Source organism: Mesoplodon densirostris, chromosome 19, assembly GCF_025265405.1.
Source record: "Mesoplodon densirostris isolate mMesDen1 chromosome 19, mMesDen1 primary haplotype, whole genome shotgun sequence".
Lineage (NCBI taxonomy): Eukaryota > Metazoa > Chordata > Mammalia > Artiodactyla > Ziphiidae > Mesoplodon > Mesoplodon densirostris.
Window position 1 is genome coordinate 11,789,692 of NC_082679.1, and position 20,465 is coordinate 11,810,156.

The window sequence follows — 20,465 nt, forward strand, 5'->3', positions numbered from 1 at the left end:
GGTGGGGGCTGGGGGCGGGGTTATTGCTCTGAGCTCCCTGTCCCCAGGGGGCCTGTGATGGAGGTGGGGGCATCAGGACTGGGGCCGGCACAGGGGGAGACACGGCCGCACGAACACGTAGGTCACAGCACAGGGGCAGATGGGCAGGGAAGGCTGGGCGCCGTATTGCACTTCGGGAGTGGGCCAGGCGGGGACCCCCTCAAACTGGAGCCTGGGGAGGAGGCTGGAGGCCATCGTGTCCCTTCCCCTCTCTGGAGGGGGAGGTGAGACCCCCCAGTCTGGGGCTGGGGAAGAAGACTGGGGCTGCCGTGGGCCTGGGCGTGGGAGGGGCCAAAGGCTGGTCCCCGGCCTCAGGCAGGACATCGAACGCAGACCAGACAACGGAAGAGGCTGTGCGATCGGCCACCCTGGTCCCCGCCCTGGCAGAATCCATCACCCCACGCCGGCTCAGCTGCCGACACCCTCTTTGCCCGCCTTGGCCTTGGGGGGCACGGGGAGGCCCTCATCGCCCTCGCTGTCAGAGCTGCAGCCGCTGACGTCGGTAATCTCCAGCTCCGAGTCGCTGTCCTCCTTCCCCGCCAGCGCAGCCTCTGGGCCCCCAGCCCTCGGCAGTGCCAGGCGAGGGGCTGCTGCCAGGCCGGAGGGGCGCTCGGGGCCCAGGCCCTCCGCGGTGGCAGCCAGCAGGGGCGCAGCGGTGGGGCTTCCCCCTGCCCCTGCTGAGGGCAGGTGGCCCAGGGAACTGGCCAGAGGGTTGGGGTAGAATGGGGGGTAGAGAGGCGGGGGCAGCTTGGGGAAGGGGCCGGTGAGGTACGGGCTGACGTTCCAGGGGTGCTCCGGGAAGACGCGGCCGAAGGGACCCAGCAGGCCGGGGGGCTTGGAATAGCCGGTGGCACCTGGTGGGGCGGGGGAAGGGGGTGGCGTTCAGGCTGGTCTCTCTGCCCCACTATCAGGGCTGCCTGCCGGGGCCTTAGTAAAGGGTGCCACCTCCCTGCCATATTCCACCCGATTCTCCCATTGTCCTCCGACACGGGCTCTCCCCACCCTCACGTGGCTTCCCTCCATCTCTACCTCCCCACCTGTCTCCCATTCATTTAGCGCCCTCTCGGCCTGTCCCCCTCTCCAGCTTCCCTCCTCCCTGCCTCACCTCGCATCCTCTGACTTTTAAACACACGCGCGTGCACACACACACATAGAGCCTCGACACGTGTATACACACACACACACACACACACACCCCTCGCCCGGAGCCTCCTTCCTGCATCCTGTCTCCTCCCCCATCTTTGCCCTCACACAGCCCTCCCCAGCACGCCTGGACCCCAGGCCCTTACCAGAGCCCAGGAACTGGAAAGGGCTGTCCAGACGCAGTTTGTCTGTCTCGGGGGTGAACAAGGGCGCCCGGGCCCCCGGCTCTCCCAGGCGTGGGGCAGAGAACAGGGTCTGCAGGGTCTGGAGAGGGAGGGGAGGGAGTGGGTGCCACTCAGACTGGTTGCGCCCTCCCCAGGGGGTTCATGGCACTAAGCACCTTGCTCTGGGATCCCAGGATCCTAACTCACCTCGGGGGTGAGGGGAGGAGCATCTGGCCCAGGGGCTCCCCCAAAGGGACCAGGGGTCAGCAAGAGTGGAGAGCCCGTGGTGGTTGCTGCCACGTCCAACAGTGGGTAGTTGACAAGCACGACTTTGCTGAAGTTGAACTTGTAGGTGAACCTCTTCCCTTTGGTCTTGTGGAGAATCCGCTTGTTGTAGTAGTAGCTGTGGGCAGAGGAGGATGCTGATGCTGGGGGCGGGACCCAGGGAGGTGAAGGCAGAGCCCCTAACACATGCTCTGTGCCCAGTGCAGAGCACAACAACTTGGGGAAACTGAGGCTCGCAGAAATCCTTTGGCCAAGGTCACAGGGCAAAGAAGGGGTGAGGCAGGGGCTGGGATCCTGGCCCGTGTGGCTCCAAAGCCCAGGGCTCCGGTCCTTCCTTCGTGCCTTCCTTTCACTCACAAGTAGGTACTTACAGTAGCTACACGTGCAGAGCCCTGTGTGCTGGGATCCCACAGGATTCTGCCCCAGGAAGTTGAGGGAAACCCCCAGGGGGCAGGGGCCCAGAGGGACAGTGAGGGGAGAGGGGGGAGGTGGGAGTGGGGGTCCCAGCCCCCAGCCCCTCCTCACCGCAGGGCCCGGCTCAGCTTGTCATAATTCATGTGGGGCTTGCACTTGCGGATGCCCCAGAGCCGAGCCACCTCGTCGGGGTCCTTGATGACGAATTCCCCGTAGTCCCCCTGCCAGGCGATGACACCCTGGTACTCCTCCTTCTGCAGCAGCTCCAGGATAAAGTGCCACAGCTGGATCTGCCTCGAGCCGGGGGACGACTCTGGCTTGTAGGCCCAATCCGGGAAGGCAAACCCTGAGGACAGGAGGCAGGGGTGTGGCCCCGGGTCAGGGCGCCAAGTCCGGGGCTCTGGGTCCTCCTTGGATTCAGGAACCAGGGCGCATCCAGCTCTCCCCTGACTCCTGGCCTCTGATGAGCAGTCACCCAGCCTCAGGCATGTTTAGGGACCGGATTCCCGCTCTTTACGCCCCAATTGGTGTCTAGTCCCCAAACTGTCCAAATAGAGGGAGAGAACTCGGCGTCCAGGGACACTGGGTTGGCAGTTCCAGCCTGGTCCCCTACCTTTGCACAACTTGGGCAGAGGGTGGGAGGGAGGAACCAGTTTCCTGCATTCTTGACTGTGGGGGTGAACTGGGAGGGGCTTGCAGGGAAGGGCACACCCTCCACAGCATTCTCCCCACAGCCCCCCAGGCTGGCCCTGCCCCCGGAGGGCTCTGGTCTGAGAGACCCTGAGTCCTGCTGTCCCCCACCCCGTCTCCTGTCCATCTCTCCCTGAACTTCCCTCCCCTTACCGCTCCAGCTGACCTCACCCTGGCACGTCCAGGCTGGGCCTGTATACACGTGTGTCTCTGCACCTGTCCGTGAATTTATATCTTTCACGTCCCTGTGTCCCCTCCCTGCATCCATGCTACATTGGTCTGAGAGCAGTGAGTGTCTGCCTGCAGATGACCACAGCACACAGCCTATCTCACAGACGTCCACTCACCCTCGAGGGACCCCCAGCTGTACCATGGGACACAGATGCACCAGAGTGCCACACTCCTGCTGGGGCATGACACACCACCCACCATGTGCCACCAAGGCAGACACACCGGATACGGAGCATCGCACACCCATCCCAACACACGCAACAGCACATCTCAGGCCCCTCAGCACTGGGATCCACTAACAGCAGGACCGTGATGAGAGACACGCAGGACCCCAAAGGCCCAAATGAAACACTGTGGTGGAGACAGTGAGTGCAGCATCAAGACGCATGTGTCAACCTGACAGGCACACCCTGGGTGACACCATGACAGTGGAACAGCCTCCCAACCCCCAGCCCCACAGGCACCCAACAGCTCAGTGCTGTATGTCTCAAGCTCAGGTGGGCGTCCTGCGCCCCATGTCCAGACACCCAGATGCTAGGTGGAGACAGAAGGGGCTTGCCTACCCCTAAATCTCGCCTCCCATCCACAAGGCCCCAGGCCCTGGGTCCTGCTTCTCCTACGCCACGTCCTCTGTCCCCTTCCCCCTCCTCAGAGACCCCAGAACCAGGCATGAAAACAGGAGGCAGAATTAGCCTACAAGAAACTGAGAACCACGCAAGAAAGGGAAGGAGGCTGGTGAGGGAGGGGACTCTGAGCCGGCAGACCATCTGTATCCACTTGCTGTGTGGCCCTGGGCAGTTCCTTGCCCTCTCTGGCTTATCAGAATTTCAGGGACGGGAGGCAAGGAGGGGCAGGGTCGCATCAAGGCTGCCTGGTATCTAGAAATGGGAAATACTGCCTCCCTGCCTGAGGCTGGAGAAGGCCAGGCAGTTTCCTCCCTGAAGGGAGAATTTTTCTCTCAACTCCATCTGGGGTCTTTCTCACCTAAGAAGACAGGGCTCAATCAACACACGACCTCTGGCCCATTCCACACCCAGAACACCTCCGGGGGGAAGCGGCTGTATCACAGACACACCCACACGACCCCAAAGATGACAACGCACAACTGGCCACACACATAGACACAGCACAGCCCGGAAACACTACCTGTCCAACCCACGTCCTGGGGTGTGCTGTACATGCTGACATGCACACACACGAGAGGGAGGGCCTGTAACCTCGGCACACAGACACACACACATCAAGACACACAGCCCCCAATATCCAGCTACACTCAGTGACACACAGATGCAAGAACCACCTCCACACACCCCAACACAGAGGCCTGGGGATCACCCAGCCCCGCGGCCCGAAATGCACCAAGATTAGCCGTCCATTCGGTTCGGAATGCCACACACCGCGAAAGGAGCAGTCAAAGGCTTTTCAGCCACCAAAGCAGGAACACACATGGCGGCGAGCTGGCAGACACCCCCAACACTGAAATGTAGCCACTCAAAGTCCCAAAGACACACAACACGCCCAGCCCGGAGACACTCGGGTAGCCTCGCAGGTACACAGACAAGCAGGCACACCAGCTCAACACAGAGATGAACGCACACTTTTCCAGTGTGACCCCTTCTTCTGGAAACACTGAAGGGTGACACAGAGACACACTCCAAGACCCCAAATAACCAGGCACCAAGTCTCGTCTCTTCCTCTCTCTCTCTCTCTCTCTCATTGTGGGGCGCGCCCACATCCCCGCTCTGGTGATCCACTTCCAAGCAATCCGTCCTCTTTCCCAGTCTCCAGTCTCCGGCTGGTTTGGCCACGTCTCCACGTCCCCCTGCCTGGGTCATCCAGTCTATCCACTTGTCCACCAGCGCCTAGCCTAGTGCCCCCTCTCATCCCCGTCCCTGCCCCATCCGTGCCCGTCTCTCCGGTCTCCCTGCTTCTCTTTGACCACAGGTCCTGGGTGGGAGCAGACTGCAGCTGGCCGAGACCCCAGGTCCTCAGGTCCCAGGTTCCTTGTCCCTCTCCAACCTCCACACCTCACCTGCCCTCCAAAAGACGCTCGTGTCCCAGCAGGCAGGTGGCAGGGACATCTAGCTGTGAAGTTTTTAGCCAAGTTTTTCATGAAGGGGTTGGATTCAGGTGACTCTGACTAAGACCCGGGGAGGTGGAAGGAAGACAGTGAGAGATGCAGAAAGGCCGGGCCGGCTTGCTGGGAAGGCCCGAGGGCTAGGGAAGGGGTGGGGGAGGTCCAGGCCAGTTACCAGGGGTCCAGAGAGCTGGCAGGGCAGGCGGGGCGAAGAGAAGGTCGGAGACGCAGCTACAGTCCATGTTGGAGCTGGCCCTGCAGAGAGGCCAGACAGACAGACGGATGAGGACGGGATGGAGCAGGCGGGAGAGACAGGGGTCATGGGGGCTGGCACTGCCCCTCCACCCAGGTCCCAGCCAGCCTGGTGCCCGCTGCCCTCACCCCCTACATCCCGCCCCGCCTGCCTCCTCCAGCAGGCACCCCTCTGCCTGCTGGTCCCCCGGGTTCCCGGTCCCTCTCCCGGCCCTGTGCGCCGTCCTTCCCTCCCAGCCAGTCCTCCCGGCAGCCTCCCCTCCTCTGCGCCCCATCACTAACCCGGGGCTCCCAGCCTCCCTCCGCGTCCTCACCACTCACTCACTCACTCACACTCGCCGGCTCTCGCCGCCCGCCCGCCCCGCACCGTCTCTGCCGCGGTCTCTCCATCCCTCGCCTCTCGCCAGACCTCTCAGGGTCCGTCTCTGCGTCTCTGGGTCTCCCTCTGTCTCTCTCTGTGGCTGCCCCAAGTCTCTCCCACTGCCAACCTCCTCGCCCCACCCCGGCCCTCCTGGCTGACCCCCGGGCTGCCGCATCCACCTCCCGAGCTGCCCGGAGCTCTCATCTGTCGGCCCAGAGCTGGCCAGCGCCGGGTGGGCGGGCGGCCGTCCCGACGACAGGCTGGGAGGGGGCAGGCCCAGCCCCTGCCCGCCCTGCACTCCGCCTCACCACCCCGCAGAGCGGGCCCCCAGCGCCCGCATAAGTGCTCCTGCAGAGGCCCCTCCTTCAACCTGCTGCTCCCCTCAGACCCCCACCACTTGGGCCTGCTTCCCCGGCAGGCAGGCAGCCCCCGCCAGACACCCCTTCCCCTTAGACCTGCCTCCCCACTAGACACCCCTTCCCCTTAGACCTCCCTCCACCCCCAGACACCCCTTCCCCTTAGACCTCCCTTCCCCCAGACACCCCTTCCCCTTAGACCTCCCTCCCCCGCAGACACGCCTTCCCCTTAGACCTCCCTCCCCCGCAGACACCCCTTCCCCTTAGACCTGCCTCCCCCCCAGACACCCCTTCCCCTTAGACCTGCCTCCCCACTAGACACCCCTTCCCCTTAGATCTCCCTTCCCCCCAGACACCCCTTCCCCTTAGACCTGCCTCCCCCTAGACACCCCTTCCCCTTAGACCTGCCTCCCCACTAGACACCCCTTCCCCTTAGACCTCCCTCCCCCCAGACACCCCTTCCCCTTAGACCTGCCTCCCCCGCAGACACCCCTTCCCCTTAGACCTGCCTCCCCCGCAGACACCCCTTCCCTTTAGACCTCCCTCCCCACCACACCCCTTCCCCTTAGACCTCCCTCCCCCGCAGACACCCCTTCCCCTTAGACCTGCCCCCACCCCCAGACACCCCTTCCCCTTAGACCTGCCCCCACCCCCAGACACCCCTTCCCCTTAGACCTGCCTCCCCACCAGACAGCCCCCCTCAGACACCTCTTGGATCTGGCTCCCCCCCACCTCAACAGGTCCCCCCTTTCAGATCCCCACTCCCTCGGACACCCCTCTCCTCAGTCACTTAATTCTCCTGAGACACTCCACCCCTGCCCATCCCTGTCTCTCAGACCCTTTCCCCTTTCTGTCAGCCCTCTGCCTCAGATACCCCAGCACCCAGACCTCACCCTGGGTCACCCACACCCTCAGACCTCTGCTCCTGCCAGAGGCCCATCCCAGACACCCCAACCCCCAGACCCTTCTGCCTCTCACCACTCCACCCCGCCAGACCCCACCTCTCAGAGGGCACGCTGTCCTCAGCCTCCCTCCTTTAGACACAAGCCCCTCGGATACCCACGCGCCCCTCCCCGTCACACACTCTTAAACACACCATCCCTGTCACACGCCCGGCTGCTCAGAAGATCCCACACACCTCAGAAACCCCCACACACTGTTCCCCATAAGCCCCACCCCACCCCTTGGACACCAGAGGAGACTTGTCAGCCCACTTGCCCTCAGACCTGTCCAGTCTCCCACAGCCACCCTCACCCCAGCCCCCAGCCCCGTGTCTACTGAGGCTTCTCCCCCTCGCTCCCTCCAGCACTCAGACCCCCCCTGGGGGCAGCCCCTCCGCCCTCACTCCCACACCCCCATCTCACCCCAGCTCCCCAACTTCCTCTGTTTATCTCCCTCCCTGTCTCTCCCTCTGTCTCTCTTTTCCCTCCGTCTCCTCCCACTATCTCTTTTCCATTTTTCTCTCTCTCTCCTCCCTCCTTCCTTGTCTCCCTCAACCTGGGGTGTCTCTCCCCATCTTTCTCCACCCAGCTCTCTCCCCCTGTCTGTCTCTCTCTGTCTCTCTCCCTCCATCATTCAGCCTTTTCCTACTTCTCTGTCTTCCACGTCTGCTCCCCCATCTCTTTCCAGGTCTGTCCCTCCCTGTCCCCCATCCCTCCTCTCGTCTCTTTCCCCGTCTCCCCAGGTCCTGCATCTCTCGCTGTCTCTGCACCATCTGTCTCTTCTCCCCCTCCTCTCCCCACTCTAACTCTCTCCGTCTCTCTGCCCCCACCTCCCTCCCCATCTCCCTCTATCCCCCCGACTCCCCGCACCTCGCCCGGTCCACCTCTCTCCCACCTCCCCAGCTCTCCCTGCCTCTCCGGGCCCCCCTCCCTCCTGCCTCCGCACCCCCCCACCCCCACCCCCTGTTGGCCCCTCTCATTTCCGTGTTGGTTTTGATTTCTCTTCCCGACGCTTTCAACTCCCCGCCGCCTCCTCCGGACACGTTATAACGAGGAGCCGTGGGATCGGCGCTCCGGGCCCTGCTCCCACGCTCCCCCTCATCTCTCTCTCGCTCGCATCTCTGCCATCTCGAGGTCTCTGCCTGCCTCTTCTCCCGTCTCTGTCCCCCGCCCGTGTCCTGTCAGGCCCACGGGGACCGGCCCCCACCCCCTCTGGTTCTGTCCCCTTGCCCTGACTGTCCGGGGTGCAGCGCCGCATCTCTGGGTCCCCATGTCTCTCCGTCCCTGGGTCCTCACGTCTCTGCGTCTCCACACCACCCTGTTTTTATGTCTCTGGGTCTCCACATCTCTCCTCCCAACATCCCTGTCTCCATGTCTCTCTGTCTCTGTCTCCCGTCTCCGAATCTCTGTTTCTGTCCCAGCATCCGTCTCTTGGGGCCCCTTTGATCTCGCCCTGCCCCTGGCGCCCCCCTGGCCCCATTGATCGCAGATCGACCGATGCGGGGAGCAGGGCCTGCGGGGCCTGGGCTGCGGCCCTGGCAGGGGCCTGGCAGGACGCCGGACAGACAGACAGACACACAGCCCCAGTGGCTGCGGAGGGGGAGCTGCCGCAACCCCGACCCTCCCAGTCAGTCCACGCGGGGCGGATGGGGACTCCGGGCAAGCTTTAATTTTTAATTTTATTTTGCTTCCTCCATACCCCCCGCCCCCCATCTCCACCGCCCGCAGCCATGGCACCGAATATGTGTGTGTGCGTGTGCGTGTGCGCGCAGCAGTGTGGAGGGGCTGGGTGGGCGAGAGCTGCCTTCCTCCTCTCCCTGCCAAGCAGCTACACAGACCCACACGCCAACCCAGGCACACGCACCACACTGCCACAGCTCAGCAAAGTGACACACGCCACACTGGCACACACAACACGCAGCACAAAGATGTGTGATGCACATGTCCACAAACTCATACACATCAAGACTGTCACAACTGACACACATCACATAGACCCACACAGCAACCCAGGCACACACACCACCATGTTTCACCCAAGAGACAGACATGCGTGTCAAAATAGTCACACACACATCATCATGGTCATAGACATCAACCCAGAGACAGACACACAGTTATACACAGATATGCACAAGACACACAGCAATTCAGTCCCATACAGAAATAAAGACATACAATCGTAAATCACAGACAGACACACGCTAACATAGGTACACTACCATACACCAAGGCTCACAAATACAGACACAGAGACCTACAATCACACACTGACACAGTGCCACCCAGAAACAGAGACACACCCAGGCACACAGGGCAGCACAGCCAAGCCAGCCACACACAAGTGACACGAGAGCACACAGTCCCACAGACAAGCGCCAGAGACCCTGCGTGCACACATGCTCCATCATGCAAGGAGACAGAGGTGCACACACCACACCAACACAGCCAGCCACCGCAAGGCCACAAACACACGCGGCCTCACACACACACACACACACACACACACAGCCACACTGAGGCCCACAGCCCAACTGGGTGGGGTGGGCACTCAGAGGTAACCCCACCCTGGGGTCCTGCTGCTCCTGCCATCGTCTGTCCAGCTGTCTGTCCATCCACCCATCCATCTGTGGATGTCCCGAGCCAGCCCCTGCCCCTGCGTGTGCACGTGTGTGAGGCGCGCACTGGCCCGGGCCTGCGTCTGCCGCTGTCTTACTAGAGACAGGTCCCAGCCTCTCTCAGGCCTGCCGGGTGTCGGTGTCTCTCCTCTCTCTGTCTCTCTCTCTCTCAGGGTCTTGGTGGCCCCATCTCTCTGTCTGCCGCTATCTCCAAATACCTCCGTCTCTGAGTGTCTCTGTTTCTTGTCTCTGTCTCTGGGTGTCTCTGTCTCTTCCCATCTCTCTTTGCCTCTGTCTCCTCACCCCCCCATCACCCCGGCCCCCTGGGCTGGGGTTTAACCAGTTGTTTTGATTTCTCTAAGCTGCTCCGGCTGCCTCGGGAGCCGCCTCGGGCCTCACACCCTCACCCCAGCCCCTTCATCCCTCACCCAGCCCCCCGCCGCCGCCTCCCCTTAACACGATCTGCACAAGTGGAATGAAAATTGATTTTTTTTTTAAATTTCATATCTTCTCTGGGGCTGTGTCTAAAGAGGAGAGAGACGCGGCCCAAGACCCTTCTCCCTTGGCCCCCTGCACGCACACGCGCACACACCCCGACAGGCACACACATCACACCCGGACACACACACACACACACACACCAGCACTCCATCTGCACCCACCCTGGGGACACACACCTCCCTACGCCACACACCCGTGTAGGACACACCTGTACACACAGTAGAGACACACAGCAGACCCCGGTGCATGCACACACTCTCTCTGGACACACACCACTAGGCGCGCTTCACACACCACACACACGGTGTCCCATCTGGGTGCACACAGCCGGATGCCTGCCGTCACACACTATGTTAGCACGTGCTCACCGCACACCTGTCCGTACAGATTATGTCACATCCATGCCACGTCCAAACCTAGGCTCAAGGACCTCCCATCACTGGCACCAATGAGACCCCCGTGGCTGTCCTGGGGAGGACGGGGTCAGGAGGGTGACAGGGGCTCTCCTGCACGGACTTGCCCCACGCTCCCCAGGTCACCCTCTCCTACCCCTGCCCACAGCCACCAAATGCTCCGGCCTGACCCTGGGCAGGGGTGTCTCTGTGTGTACACACACACACACACACACACACACACCTCTCACTACTTCTCTCAAGGGCGAGCAGTGTCATCCCCACACAAAACACAGGGCGGGAAACACACAGACACCCATGACACACACACAGTGTGTACCATACACAGGCCGATGCTCACACGACATCAGAGGCTCAGCCCCACACATCGCTGGGCATCGGTTCACACAGTAGCACACACGTATACCATCCAACAGTCACACGTGACTACACAACCACACACACACAGCCTTCAACACCCTTCACAGCTGGTCACACATAGTATGTCACTTAATTGTCACGAAATGATACTCCTTATCCAGCTCGTTACATCCAGCCCCCCAAAATGACTGCATGCACACACACACACACGCACACACACACACACACACACCCGTACATGTCTGATCCCAGACTCAGACACAAGCCCACAGGCTCAGACACTCAACAGCACCCCCTTAACAAAAAGTCATTGCCACACACACTCACACAGCCAATCTTTGATACAGAGATTTGCGGGGATTTTTGTGACCATGTCCACAGCTAGTCCTTTGCCGTGTTCCTCACATGCACACTCACCAGCCTGGCTCCTGGGGTCCCACCTGGGTGGCACTCTCGGTCCGGTCCTTCCAGCCCGTCTCCCTTGGGCTATTAAGCCTTCTCATCTCCTGGCCCTCAGAGATGTGGGCTGTCCTGTCCTGGTCACTCAGACATACCGTGTGGCCACCTGACTCGGAAACTCCAGACATGGCAACAGCCCCAAAGTTTTGGGGCAGTCACACACCAGACAGCTGAGCATCACACCCAAGTCACACACATGCTCACAAACACAACACGTGTGGCTTAATTCAATCCCAAGTTCTCACGCACGCACAGTCACTGTGCCCAGGAACACACACATCTCCACATGTCACATTTACACGTGCTGCAACACAGTCCCACAAAAAGATAGCCAAGCCCCCACCACCACACTGTCACACACCACAGACACACACAGTCCAGATAGCTTGCACACATGCACAACGTGCGTGCACACACACACACACACACACAGGGGAACCTCTGCCCAGGCTGACTGTGCAAGACAGACAGAGGGGTAGTTTCTCAGACAGATGGGGCACCGGCTTCCAGCCTGGAGAAGGTGTGTCTGTGGCACTGGGTACAGGGTGCTTGGGAGGCACGAAGCCAGGGAGGGACAGAGACCTCACACCCACCCTCGCCCTGTCTCTCCCTCTAGCTGGCATCTCTGTCTGGGGTGGTGTGTGTCTCTGTGGGTCTCTGTCTCTCTCCCTGAGCCCCACCCAGCCTCTGCAAGGATGTCCCTGGGGCTGTGGCCAGCGTGTGGAACGGTGTCATTGGCGGGGGGCGCTGGCGAGGGAGCGTCCCCGGGGAGGTGGGAGCCGCAGTGCCACGCACCCCGCCTACCAAACAGCGCTGGGGGAAGGGAGAGGGAGGTAGGCGCAGCAACCACAGATGGACCCGGAGCCCAGGCTGCTCCCCCACCCCTCCCCCTCCCCTGGGAGACCCAGAGAGATGGAGGAAGCAAGCACAGGAGTGGGGGGAGACAGGGAGACGGAGAGACACCCACAGAGGGAGAGAGACAGAGACAGAGAGAGAGCGTGATGGGGAGAGGGGGGACAGAGCAGAGGGAAGCAGCACGGAGCAGGAAATGGATTGGAACAGAGACGGGAGAGACCCGGAGAAAAGATGGGAGGCCAGAGAGAGCCCCACAAAGACAGAGAGGGCGTGAGAGGCAAAGAGAGAGACAGAGAGACCGGGACGGGCGGGAGATGGACTTAGGGAAACCCAGGAAAGGGGAGTGAGTCAGAGAGGCTTCACAAAGTGAATTAGAGCTGGAGGTCACGGGGAGAGAGCTGCTGGGAGGAGAGACCCCGGGTCAGGGAGGAAGGAGAGGAGGGGGCAGAGATGCGGAAAATTGAGGGATTAGGGCAGAGGCAGAGGAGAGGCTGAGGGAGCGCTGCGGGGAGCCGCAGGGAAGGGAAGCCGTCAGCTGGCCCGGGCAGAGCCCAAGTGCAGGTTCACGGCCACCTCGACACCCACCCTGGCCCTTCTGCGGTCCTGGGGGGGGGGGTCAGTGTCACCGCGGGGCCTGACCTAGCTCCTGGCTGCCACTCCAACTCCAACCCCCCCCTCACCTCCACCTGCCCCATCCCAACCCCAGCTCCAACCCCTGCCTCATCCTGGATCCCACCCTCTTCCCAACACCAAGTGGATCCTCAACTACAGCTGTGTCTCCCTGTCCCGTCCTCACACCCCAGGCCCTGCCCCCCTGCCTGGGCTGGACCTTTTGGCCCCATGCCCTCTACCAGCGACAGTGACAGACGTGTAGGGGCAATGACCTCGATTTGGTGGTGCTGGGGAGGCGGGTAGAGGGACAGGAAACCGAAGGCAAGTGTGATCAGCCAGTCCCAGGAGTCAAGAGACCACGAGAGCCCCTCTGGACTGGCCAAGGGGCAGGGATGCTGTGTGTCCTGGTCACAGGGCTGGGCACCAACTATGTGCTCAGGGAATACTGTTAAAATGGAACTCAGGCTAAAGGGAGCAAGGCAGGGAAACAGAGACAGAGAGATGGTGAGTCAAGGGACAGAAAGGCAGAGACCCAGGGGCTGAGATGGAGGTGGGGAGGCAAGACCTGGGGCGAGGGGCAGAGAGGCAGGGGACGGAGGGCAGGACGGAGGGCGGGAACCCCCGTGCCTGGAGCCAGGTGTGGGGCCTGGGCTGGCTGGAGCTGGGTGCCTGGGCTTCAGGGATCCCACAAGGGCCAGAGAACGGCCAGGGTCCGGCTGGGCTGGGGGAGGCTCGGGGCTCCAGGGGCATCGCGCGGTGCTAATTCAGCGCCATCGATCAGATGGGATGAGAGCAATAAATTATTGTGACAAGATGCAATCCTGGCCCGTGCACTGCCGCCGAGGCGGATCGATCTCTGTCCCCAGCCCCGCACCGGGTCCCATGCCCAGGCCTCAGCCGGCCAGGACGCCTCTGCCCATGTCTCTCTCCATTCCCCCCACCACACACGCTTCCACTGACAGCCGGGTGGGGCTGCAGCCCTGGGAAAGAGACAAGAACAGAGAGGGACCCACGGAGGGAAGGTTGGCCCCTATCTGCCCCCAGTCCTCTTGCTTCCCTCCGCATCCCATCCTTACCACAACCTGGGAGGTAGCAACTGCCACGATGCCCATTTCACAGATGTGGAAACTGAGGCTCCGACAGGGAAAGTAACTTGGCCAAAGTCCCACAGGGGTGAGTGGTGATGCCTGGACTCAAATGTGGGTCAGTATAACTTCAAGGCCCCCAAGATTTCCACTGTCAGAGGGGAGGGCAAGGGACAGAGACAGAAGAGGAGGGAGGGGACAGAGAGAGAATGAGACAGAGACAGAGAGTGCAGGACACAGAGAAACAGAGAGTCAGGGTACTATAAAGAGATAGGGAGAGATACAGAGACACTGAAAGAGACAGAAATGGAGAAATACAGAGAACAAAGACAGGGAGGGGGAAAAAGAGACAGGACAGAGAGAGACAGAGAGATTCAGATTCAGGGATAGGCAGGTGGGGGGAGATGGGCAGACGGAGCAGGGATGGAGTGGAGAGAGGGAATAAAAGACAGGTGGGCAGATAGGAAACAGGAGCTGGGAAAGAGGTGCGAGATGAGTAGTTCCGGAGACCAAGGTGTATCTGGGGAGACAGGTGTGTGTTGGCAGGAGGCTGCTGGTTCCATGCAGCTTGGGGGGCAGGTGGGAGCCAGGATGAGGATGACAAGCTCGGCCCAGGGGAGTCAGTGTCAGAGAGAGACAGGTGTGCCAGCAGGGAGGTGGGGCACGTCTGAGGGCAGGAGTGGAGGGAGAATGTGAGGCTGGGGTGTAGGAAAACTGGCAGGTGATTGGGAAGCAAATGATGCCAAAGTGACAAGGTGGACAGTGTCTATGGAAGAAGGCGGTCACCTGATAGGCAGGTGTGGGGGGCAAGGACACCTGGATGCCTGAAGTCAGATGGCCTCAGATGGATGCAAATCTCCAACATCTACCAGCTTCTGAGCACAGAAATGACTCAATTTCTCTGGGTTCAGTTTCCTTCTCTGCAAAATGGGAATAAGGGTTAAGTGCCTGCCTCATAAGGGTCTTGTGAGGATGAAATGAGACAATGGATCTGAAGAACTGAGGACACCGCCTGTCACAGAGACGGGTTTAATAAGCAGTAGCGGGGACATGTTAGGAGCAGGTGCTACTCGTGAGTGGTCCGTGACCCAGCCACAGCAGCAGCCGTAGCAGCATCACCTGGAGCTTGTTAGAAATGCAGAGTTTCGGGATCCTCATCAGACCTGCTGCACCAGGATCTCGGTGGTGAGACCCAGGCCTCTGTGGTCCACAAGCGCTCCAGACTTTTCCGATGCCTGCTGCAGTCTGAGAACCTCTGACTTAAGGGCTTCTGCACGCTGCAGCGGGCAGGTGTGTGCTCGGCTGGGAACAGGTGTTATGTGTGTTTAACAAATGCTACAGGTGTTATTTATGCTCACTGAGAAAGGTGTTCCCTGAGGAGGTAGATGGCTGGTGACAGGTTCTATGAAAAGGGACAGGTCTTACTAGAGGGGAGCGGGCGGAGACGGGGGTAGGGGTCTGAAGGTTAGGCTCTAAAGGGGTGGGGGTGACAGGTTGTGTGGGCAGGTGGTTGAGAGGGGTGGGGTGGGTGCACAGCAGCTGAGAAAGCTATGAAGGAATGAGGGCTACGTGGATGTCAGGGGAGGAGAAGGCTAGAGGGGGACCCAGTGTTGGGTGTCAGGTGCACGTCTGTGGGGCAGGAGTGGGGAGACCAGGGGTATGGCAGAGACCCGGATGAAGAGAGAACGCAGAGAGAGATTAAGGAGGTGGCATGTGGAGGGCTCAGTACTTGCTTGCTGAAGAAATGACTGAACGCGGTACCGGAGCAGGTGATGCCTGAGGTAGACAGGTGAGCAACGGGCAGATGTGTGGAGATGTTGGTGTGACCTTGTGAGGCAAGGAAAATGAAGTGAGAAACATGGGAGATTAGGTATGTGGGAAGAGAAGAGAGGTGGATAGGTAGTACCTGAAGGACAGGTATACAGGTGAAGCAGGTACCTGTGGCCAAGGACAGATTCCCTGCACAAACATGTATAAGTGTGAAGTTGTGCACTGGGAGACACAGAGAGGCAGAGACAGAGAGGCAGAGAGACAGGGAGGAGTCGGACGCAAGGCCAGCAGCAAGTGTGCAGGTGGGGCTGGTGGGGCTTTCAGAGCACAGGGGCTTGTAGGAGACATCATGGCAGGGGAGGGACCGGAGGAAGAAGGATACACATGATACCTGGGGGCTATTGCATGTGTGAGCCATCAGGTGCGGGGGCGGGGGTGGGGCGGGGGTGGTTAGGAGACACGTGGGGTGGGCGCATGTGTTGTTGTCTGGGATGAGTTACCTGAAATGACAGGTATGGGGGAAGCCTTTGGAAGTATGTGTAGTTATGTTAAATGATGGGAGATGCAGTGTGAGGAAGTTAGGTGCAGGCAGAGAGAGTGCCACGAAGCAGGTGTGTTCTCAAGTGACAGTGCGTGGGATGCTCTTCTGGAAGGACCGGTGTGATGGTAGCAAGGCCAGCATCGCAAGGGAGAGGTATGGGTGAGAGCCGGGAGGGTGGGAGGGAGCGTTACCTGAGGACAGAGGAGGAGGGTGCGCGTGTGAGTGCCTACGTGCAAGGGAAAGGGTGTGTGTGTGTGAGAGAGAGAGTGAACAGGTACTGCCTGAGGGGAGACAGAGATGGAGAAATATAGATGTGTGAGAAGCAAGTGTGTTTAGAGCTTTAGGGGGCAGGTGGGGTGGTGCACGTGCAGGTAGGAAGGGGATGGGGTATGAAATGAGACAGATGCAGGCATTCAGGTGGAAAGGGCAAATTTTGGAGAACAGGTGTTACCTGGAGGTGCAGGTAAGCTATATCATGGGCACCTTTGAGGCAGGTTTCAAGGGACAAGTATTACCTGGGTTGGGGGGGGGGGGGGGCAGGTGAAAGGAAACAGGTGATACCTATAGGGGCAGATGAAGGGAACAGGTGTGGAGGAGAGGGGTTACCTACAGGGCACAGGTATAAGAAGACGAATGTTACCTAGAGGTCCAAAGGGGGAACATGGATGTGACAGGTGCGTTGATAGACAGGTGTGGGTGAAGGGTGTTACCTGAGGCCACAGGTGTGTGCAGCATGACTCCTTGGGGCGGTGTGCTGCCTCCGTTTCACTCATTACCCCCTCCACCCCTCCCCAGGGGCCAGCTGTGCTCTCCCACCCCTCCCAGGGCTCTGGCCCGCGGCAGGGCACGCAGTTAGCTCTGGGCTTGGCCTGCCGGGCAACCGAGGCTCCTGAGGCTGCTTGGCGATGCGGAGCGCGTCTGGGCCTCGGCGGGCTGGCCGGGCGGGGGGAGCGGGAGGGGGGGCCGTTTAGCCGTGATAGATCCGCGCGCCGCTTGTCTCTTAATCTCCGGAGCGACCGATCGATTCGCTATTTCCCTTTGTTGCCAGAAAATTCGATCCTGGGCCTGGAATTAGGTCCCCGGCTTAATCTGAGCGGAAACCAGCGAGGGGGAGACAGAGATAGAGACACTGGGAGAGACAGAGACAGAGAGATATTGAGAGACAGAGAGAGGTGGAGACAGAGAGACAGAGGGATGCTGAGAAAGATAGGGGAAGGCGGAGATAGGCACAGAGATTCTGAGAGACAGTCTAAGGAGTTGGACCCAAAGAGGTAGAGACAGTTGCTGCGAGAGACAGTCACAGAGACAGATGGACAGATTCTGGGAGAACTGGAGGTGGACACAGAGATCCTGGAAGAGACAGGGACAGAGAGTCAGTGAGGAGAGACCCAGCCGGGAAAGAGATGTCAGAGGTGGCCCAGCGTGGTCCTGGGACAGTTGTGAAATGACTGGGACAGAAGAGGTGTGTGGCACTAGGCCACCTGTCCCCAGAAGGACACCCCCCCCAAAGGTCACGGCCAGGCCTGCACTCCCAGCCCAGAAGTGTGCAGACCCCAGAATTGGCCCAAATGTCCTTCCCACAGCCCCTGGGACCCCTCACACCAAATATCCCGACCCCAAATATCCAGAGCCAAATTTGCAGATCCTCAGCTCTGAACTCCAGCTCCAAATCCAGACCTCCCAGCCCCACCCCACCCCCGAATCTAACCCCCATGCTGAGACCAGCCCCAAATATCCACACCCCTAGTCCTGACCCCCAGCCCCAATCAGTCAGCCCTCAATCCCAAATATCCAGTCTCTTGGCTCTGAGCCCCCAGGTCCCAAATTTCAAGCCCTCAGCCCTGCTCTCTAAACCCAAGACTCTCGCCCCAAAAGTCCAGACCCCCCCTCAGGCCGGCCCGCCAGCCCGCGCTCTCACCGCCGCATCTCCCGCGCTCTCAACACACTCTCCAGCGCCCTGGTCCTGGACCCCTGCCCCGAGGGCGCACCTCCAGCCCTCTCTCCCTCCCTCCTCCCGGGAGTCGGACGCAGCCCCACCAGCCTCCCCGCCTCCGGCTCGGGGAGCCCAGCTCCGGAGGTCTCTCGGGAGCGCGGCCCGCGGCCCGGCCCCCGGCCCGGGAAGGAATCCCCGCCCCCCATCCCCGCCCCTGCGCCGGCCGCGGCGCTCACTCACTTGCCGGGGCTTGCGCATCCGCACCGGTCCGGGGAGAAGTGTTTAAAGTTCGGATCCCGCAGCCATGGCCCCCGCGGCGTCCTGGGGAGTGGGCACCGGGGTGGGGGACGGGGTGTGGGGAGATGCCCGGAGCCCCGGGAGGGACGGAGCCAGAGGGGGCGCGAGCAGGGAGCGAGAGTCACTGAAAGACCGGGACACCGAGAGACGGCCAGAGACACAGAGACGGGGGCGGAGCAGAGACAGGGAGATGGAGAGACCCGGAAACAGAGACGCGCAAAGAGAGATAGAGACGCGGGAAGCTGGGGACGGAGCTCCGGGCGGGCGGCGGCGCCACGAGCGAGGCGCGGGGCGCGGGGGCGACCGGCGTCCTGCGCCTCCTCCCGCTCTTCCGCCTCCTCCTCCCGCTGCTCCGCGGCGCGCGCCGCGCGCCTCCCGCCCTCGCGGCCGCCCGGCCCGGCTCCGCGCGCAGATATATGGAGGCTGCGGCGGCGGCGGCGGGCGGTGCGGGGGAGGGGGCGGGAGCGCGATCGATGGAATATAATTTTCCTCAAACTCGGAAAATAAAGTTCAGAGCTGATCAAATTTGAAAACAGATGTCGAATCGCGACTCTAAATAAGGTTCGATCCCGGGACTGAGGGAGTGGGGGCTGCGGGCGGGGGTGGGTGGAGAGGTGGAGACCCCCCCCTCTCCCTTTCCCTCCCCTCCGCGTCCCGCCCCTCCCGAAGAGGACGCGCGGACAAACCGACGGGCATGAGGTGGAGGTGGCAACTACGTGACCAGGACCCCTGCTGGACACGCAGAACTGGACCTGGACACGACTCGCGCGCACATACACAGTCTGGGTAGCAGACACACAGACACGGACATAGGGACACACGAATACACTAACAGACAGTGCAAACACACACACAAGACACAGCCTATGGGCACATGGATACACAGCCGTAGCAGACACACACACACACACACACACACAAGCATATACACCAACAGATGGACACACAGCCTGCACACACAGACCTACCCTGACTCACAGCCATTCCCTGATCCACGGACCCACAGACTGGACACATGGACATACACAGATCCATGGTGACATACAGCTACACCCCACCCCTGACACACAAACCCTCTTGACACACGAGCCCAGGGCATGTGGACAGACACACAGACAATCACAGACAGAACCGAGGGCAGGCACACTGACACTCCCCTTCACATGCCCACGCGGTCACAGGAGCACATACCCACAACTGCAGTGACAGGGAAGGGCCCCATCCCAGGATCCGCTCCCATTGAAATAACAAGGAAATAGCCACTGGCCTCAGGGCCCTGAGAGCAGCCCCCAGCCCAGAATTCAGCTCCCACTCAGATGCCCTAGCCCAGCCTGACCCTGGTCCTCACTAACCACTCTTGTTTTCCCTCTCTCGCACCTACCTCACCCCTTCTCCTTCTCCCCCTTGCTGCTTCCCTCCCCCACTTTTCTCTCCCATCCCAAGGTCAGGCTCCACCCCCAAGCCTCAGTGCCACCTCCTCAGGGGATCGCCCCTGGAGTCACCTGCCTCCAGAGGGGAAAGTGTCTGGGGCAAGACAATAGTGGCCAGGACAGCTCTGTGAGATCTCCCCAGCCCCACTGACCCCCGGGTGCCAATACCAAGGTGCTGAAGGGATGAAGAAGGCTTCAGACAGGCCCCAACTCCAGCCCTATTCACCACTCCTCACCTGGGCAAGTCACTAAACATCCCCCAGTCTCAGTTTTCTCATCTGCAAAATGGGGCAATAATGTCAATTACATGCTAGGGTTAAACAGGACCATGGGAGAGCACTTGGCACCATGCCAAGCTCCAAATAAACACCCCTGATCTGATCATCACTACTTCAAAATAATCATATTGAAAATACTAAACATTTGGCTGGAAAATGAGAACTCCTTCACTTGTCTCTACATGGAACAACACTCTTTCAAGTAGGCAGCAGGAAGCCCCTGCCCCGCGTGTCTCTATCCCGTCATTAAGCGGAACTTGAGACCCCCTCAGGAAAGCCAGCATCCTCTGGGCATCTAGAACAACCCGGACTGTACACAGCATCCTTGAAGATAGCTCACCAGCTGGACAGTACACCCTG

At 60.7% G+C, this 20,465-nt stretch overlaps 1 protein-coding gene across 1 annotated transcript; it reads right to left on the minus strand.

Moving 5' to 3' along the window:
• Window positions 1–447: 447 nt before the first annotated feature.
• On the minus strand, window positions 448–18,385 carry ERFL (ETS repressor factor like). Its single transcript, XM_060083700.1, has 6 exons — window positions 18,341–18,385; window positions 5,219–5,298; window positions 2,157–2,391; window positions 1,554–1,749; window positions 1,329–1,446; window positions 448–893 (listed from the first exon to the last, which is right to left on the minus strand). The coding sequence occupies exons 2-6, from the start codon at window positions 5,283–5,285 to the stop codon at window positions 448–450; spliced, it is 1,062 nt and encodes a 353-aa protein (XP_059939683.1). The 5' UTR covers window positions 5,286–5,298; window positions 18,341–18,385.
• Window positions 18,386–20,465: the final 2,080 nt, after the last annotated feature.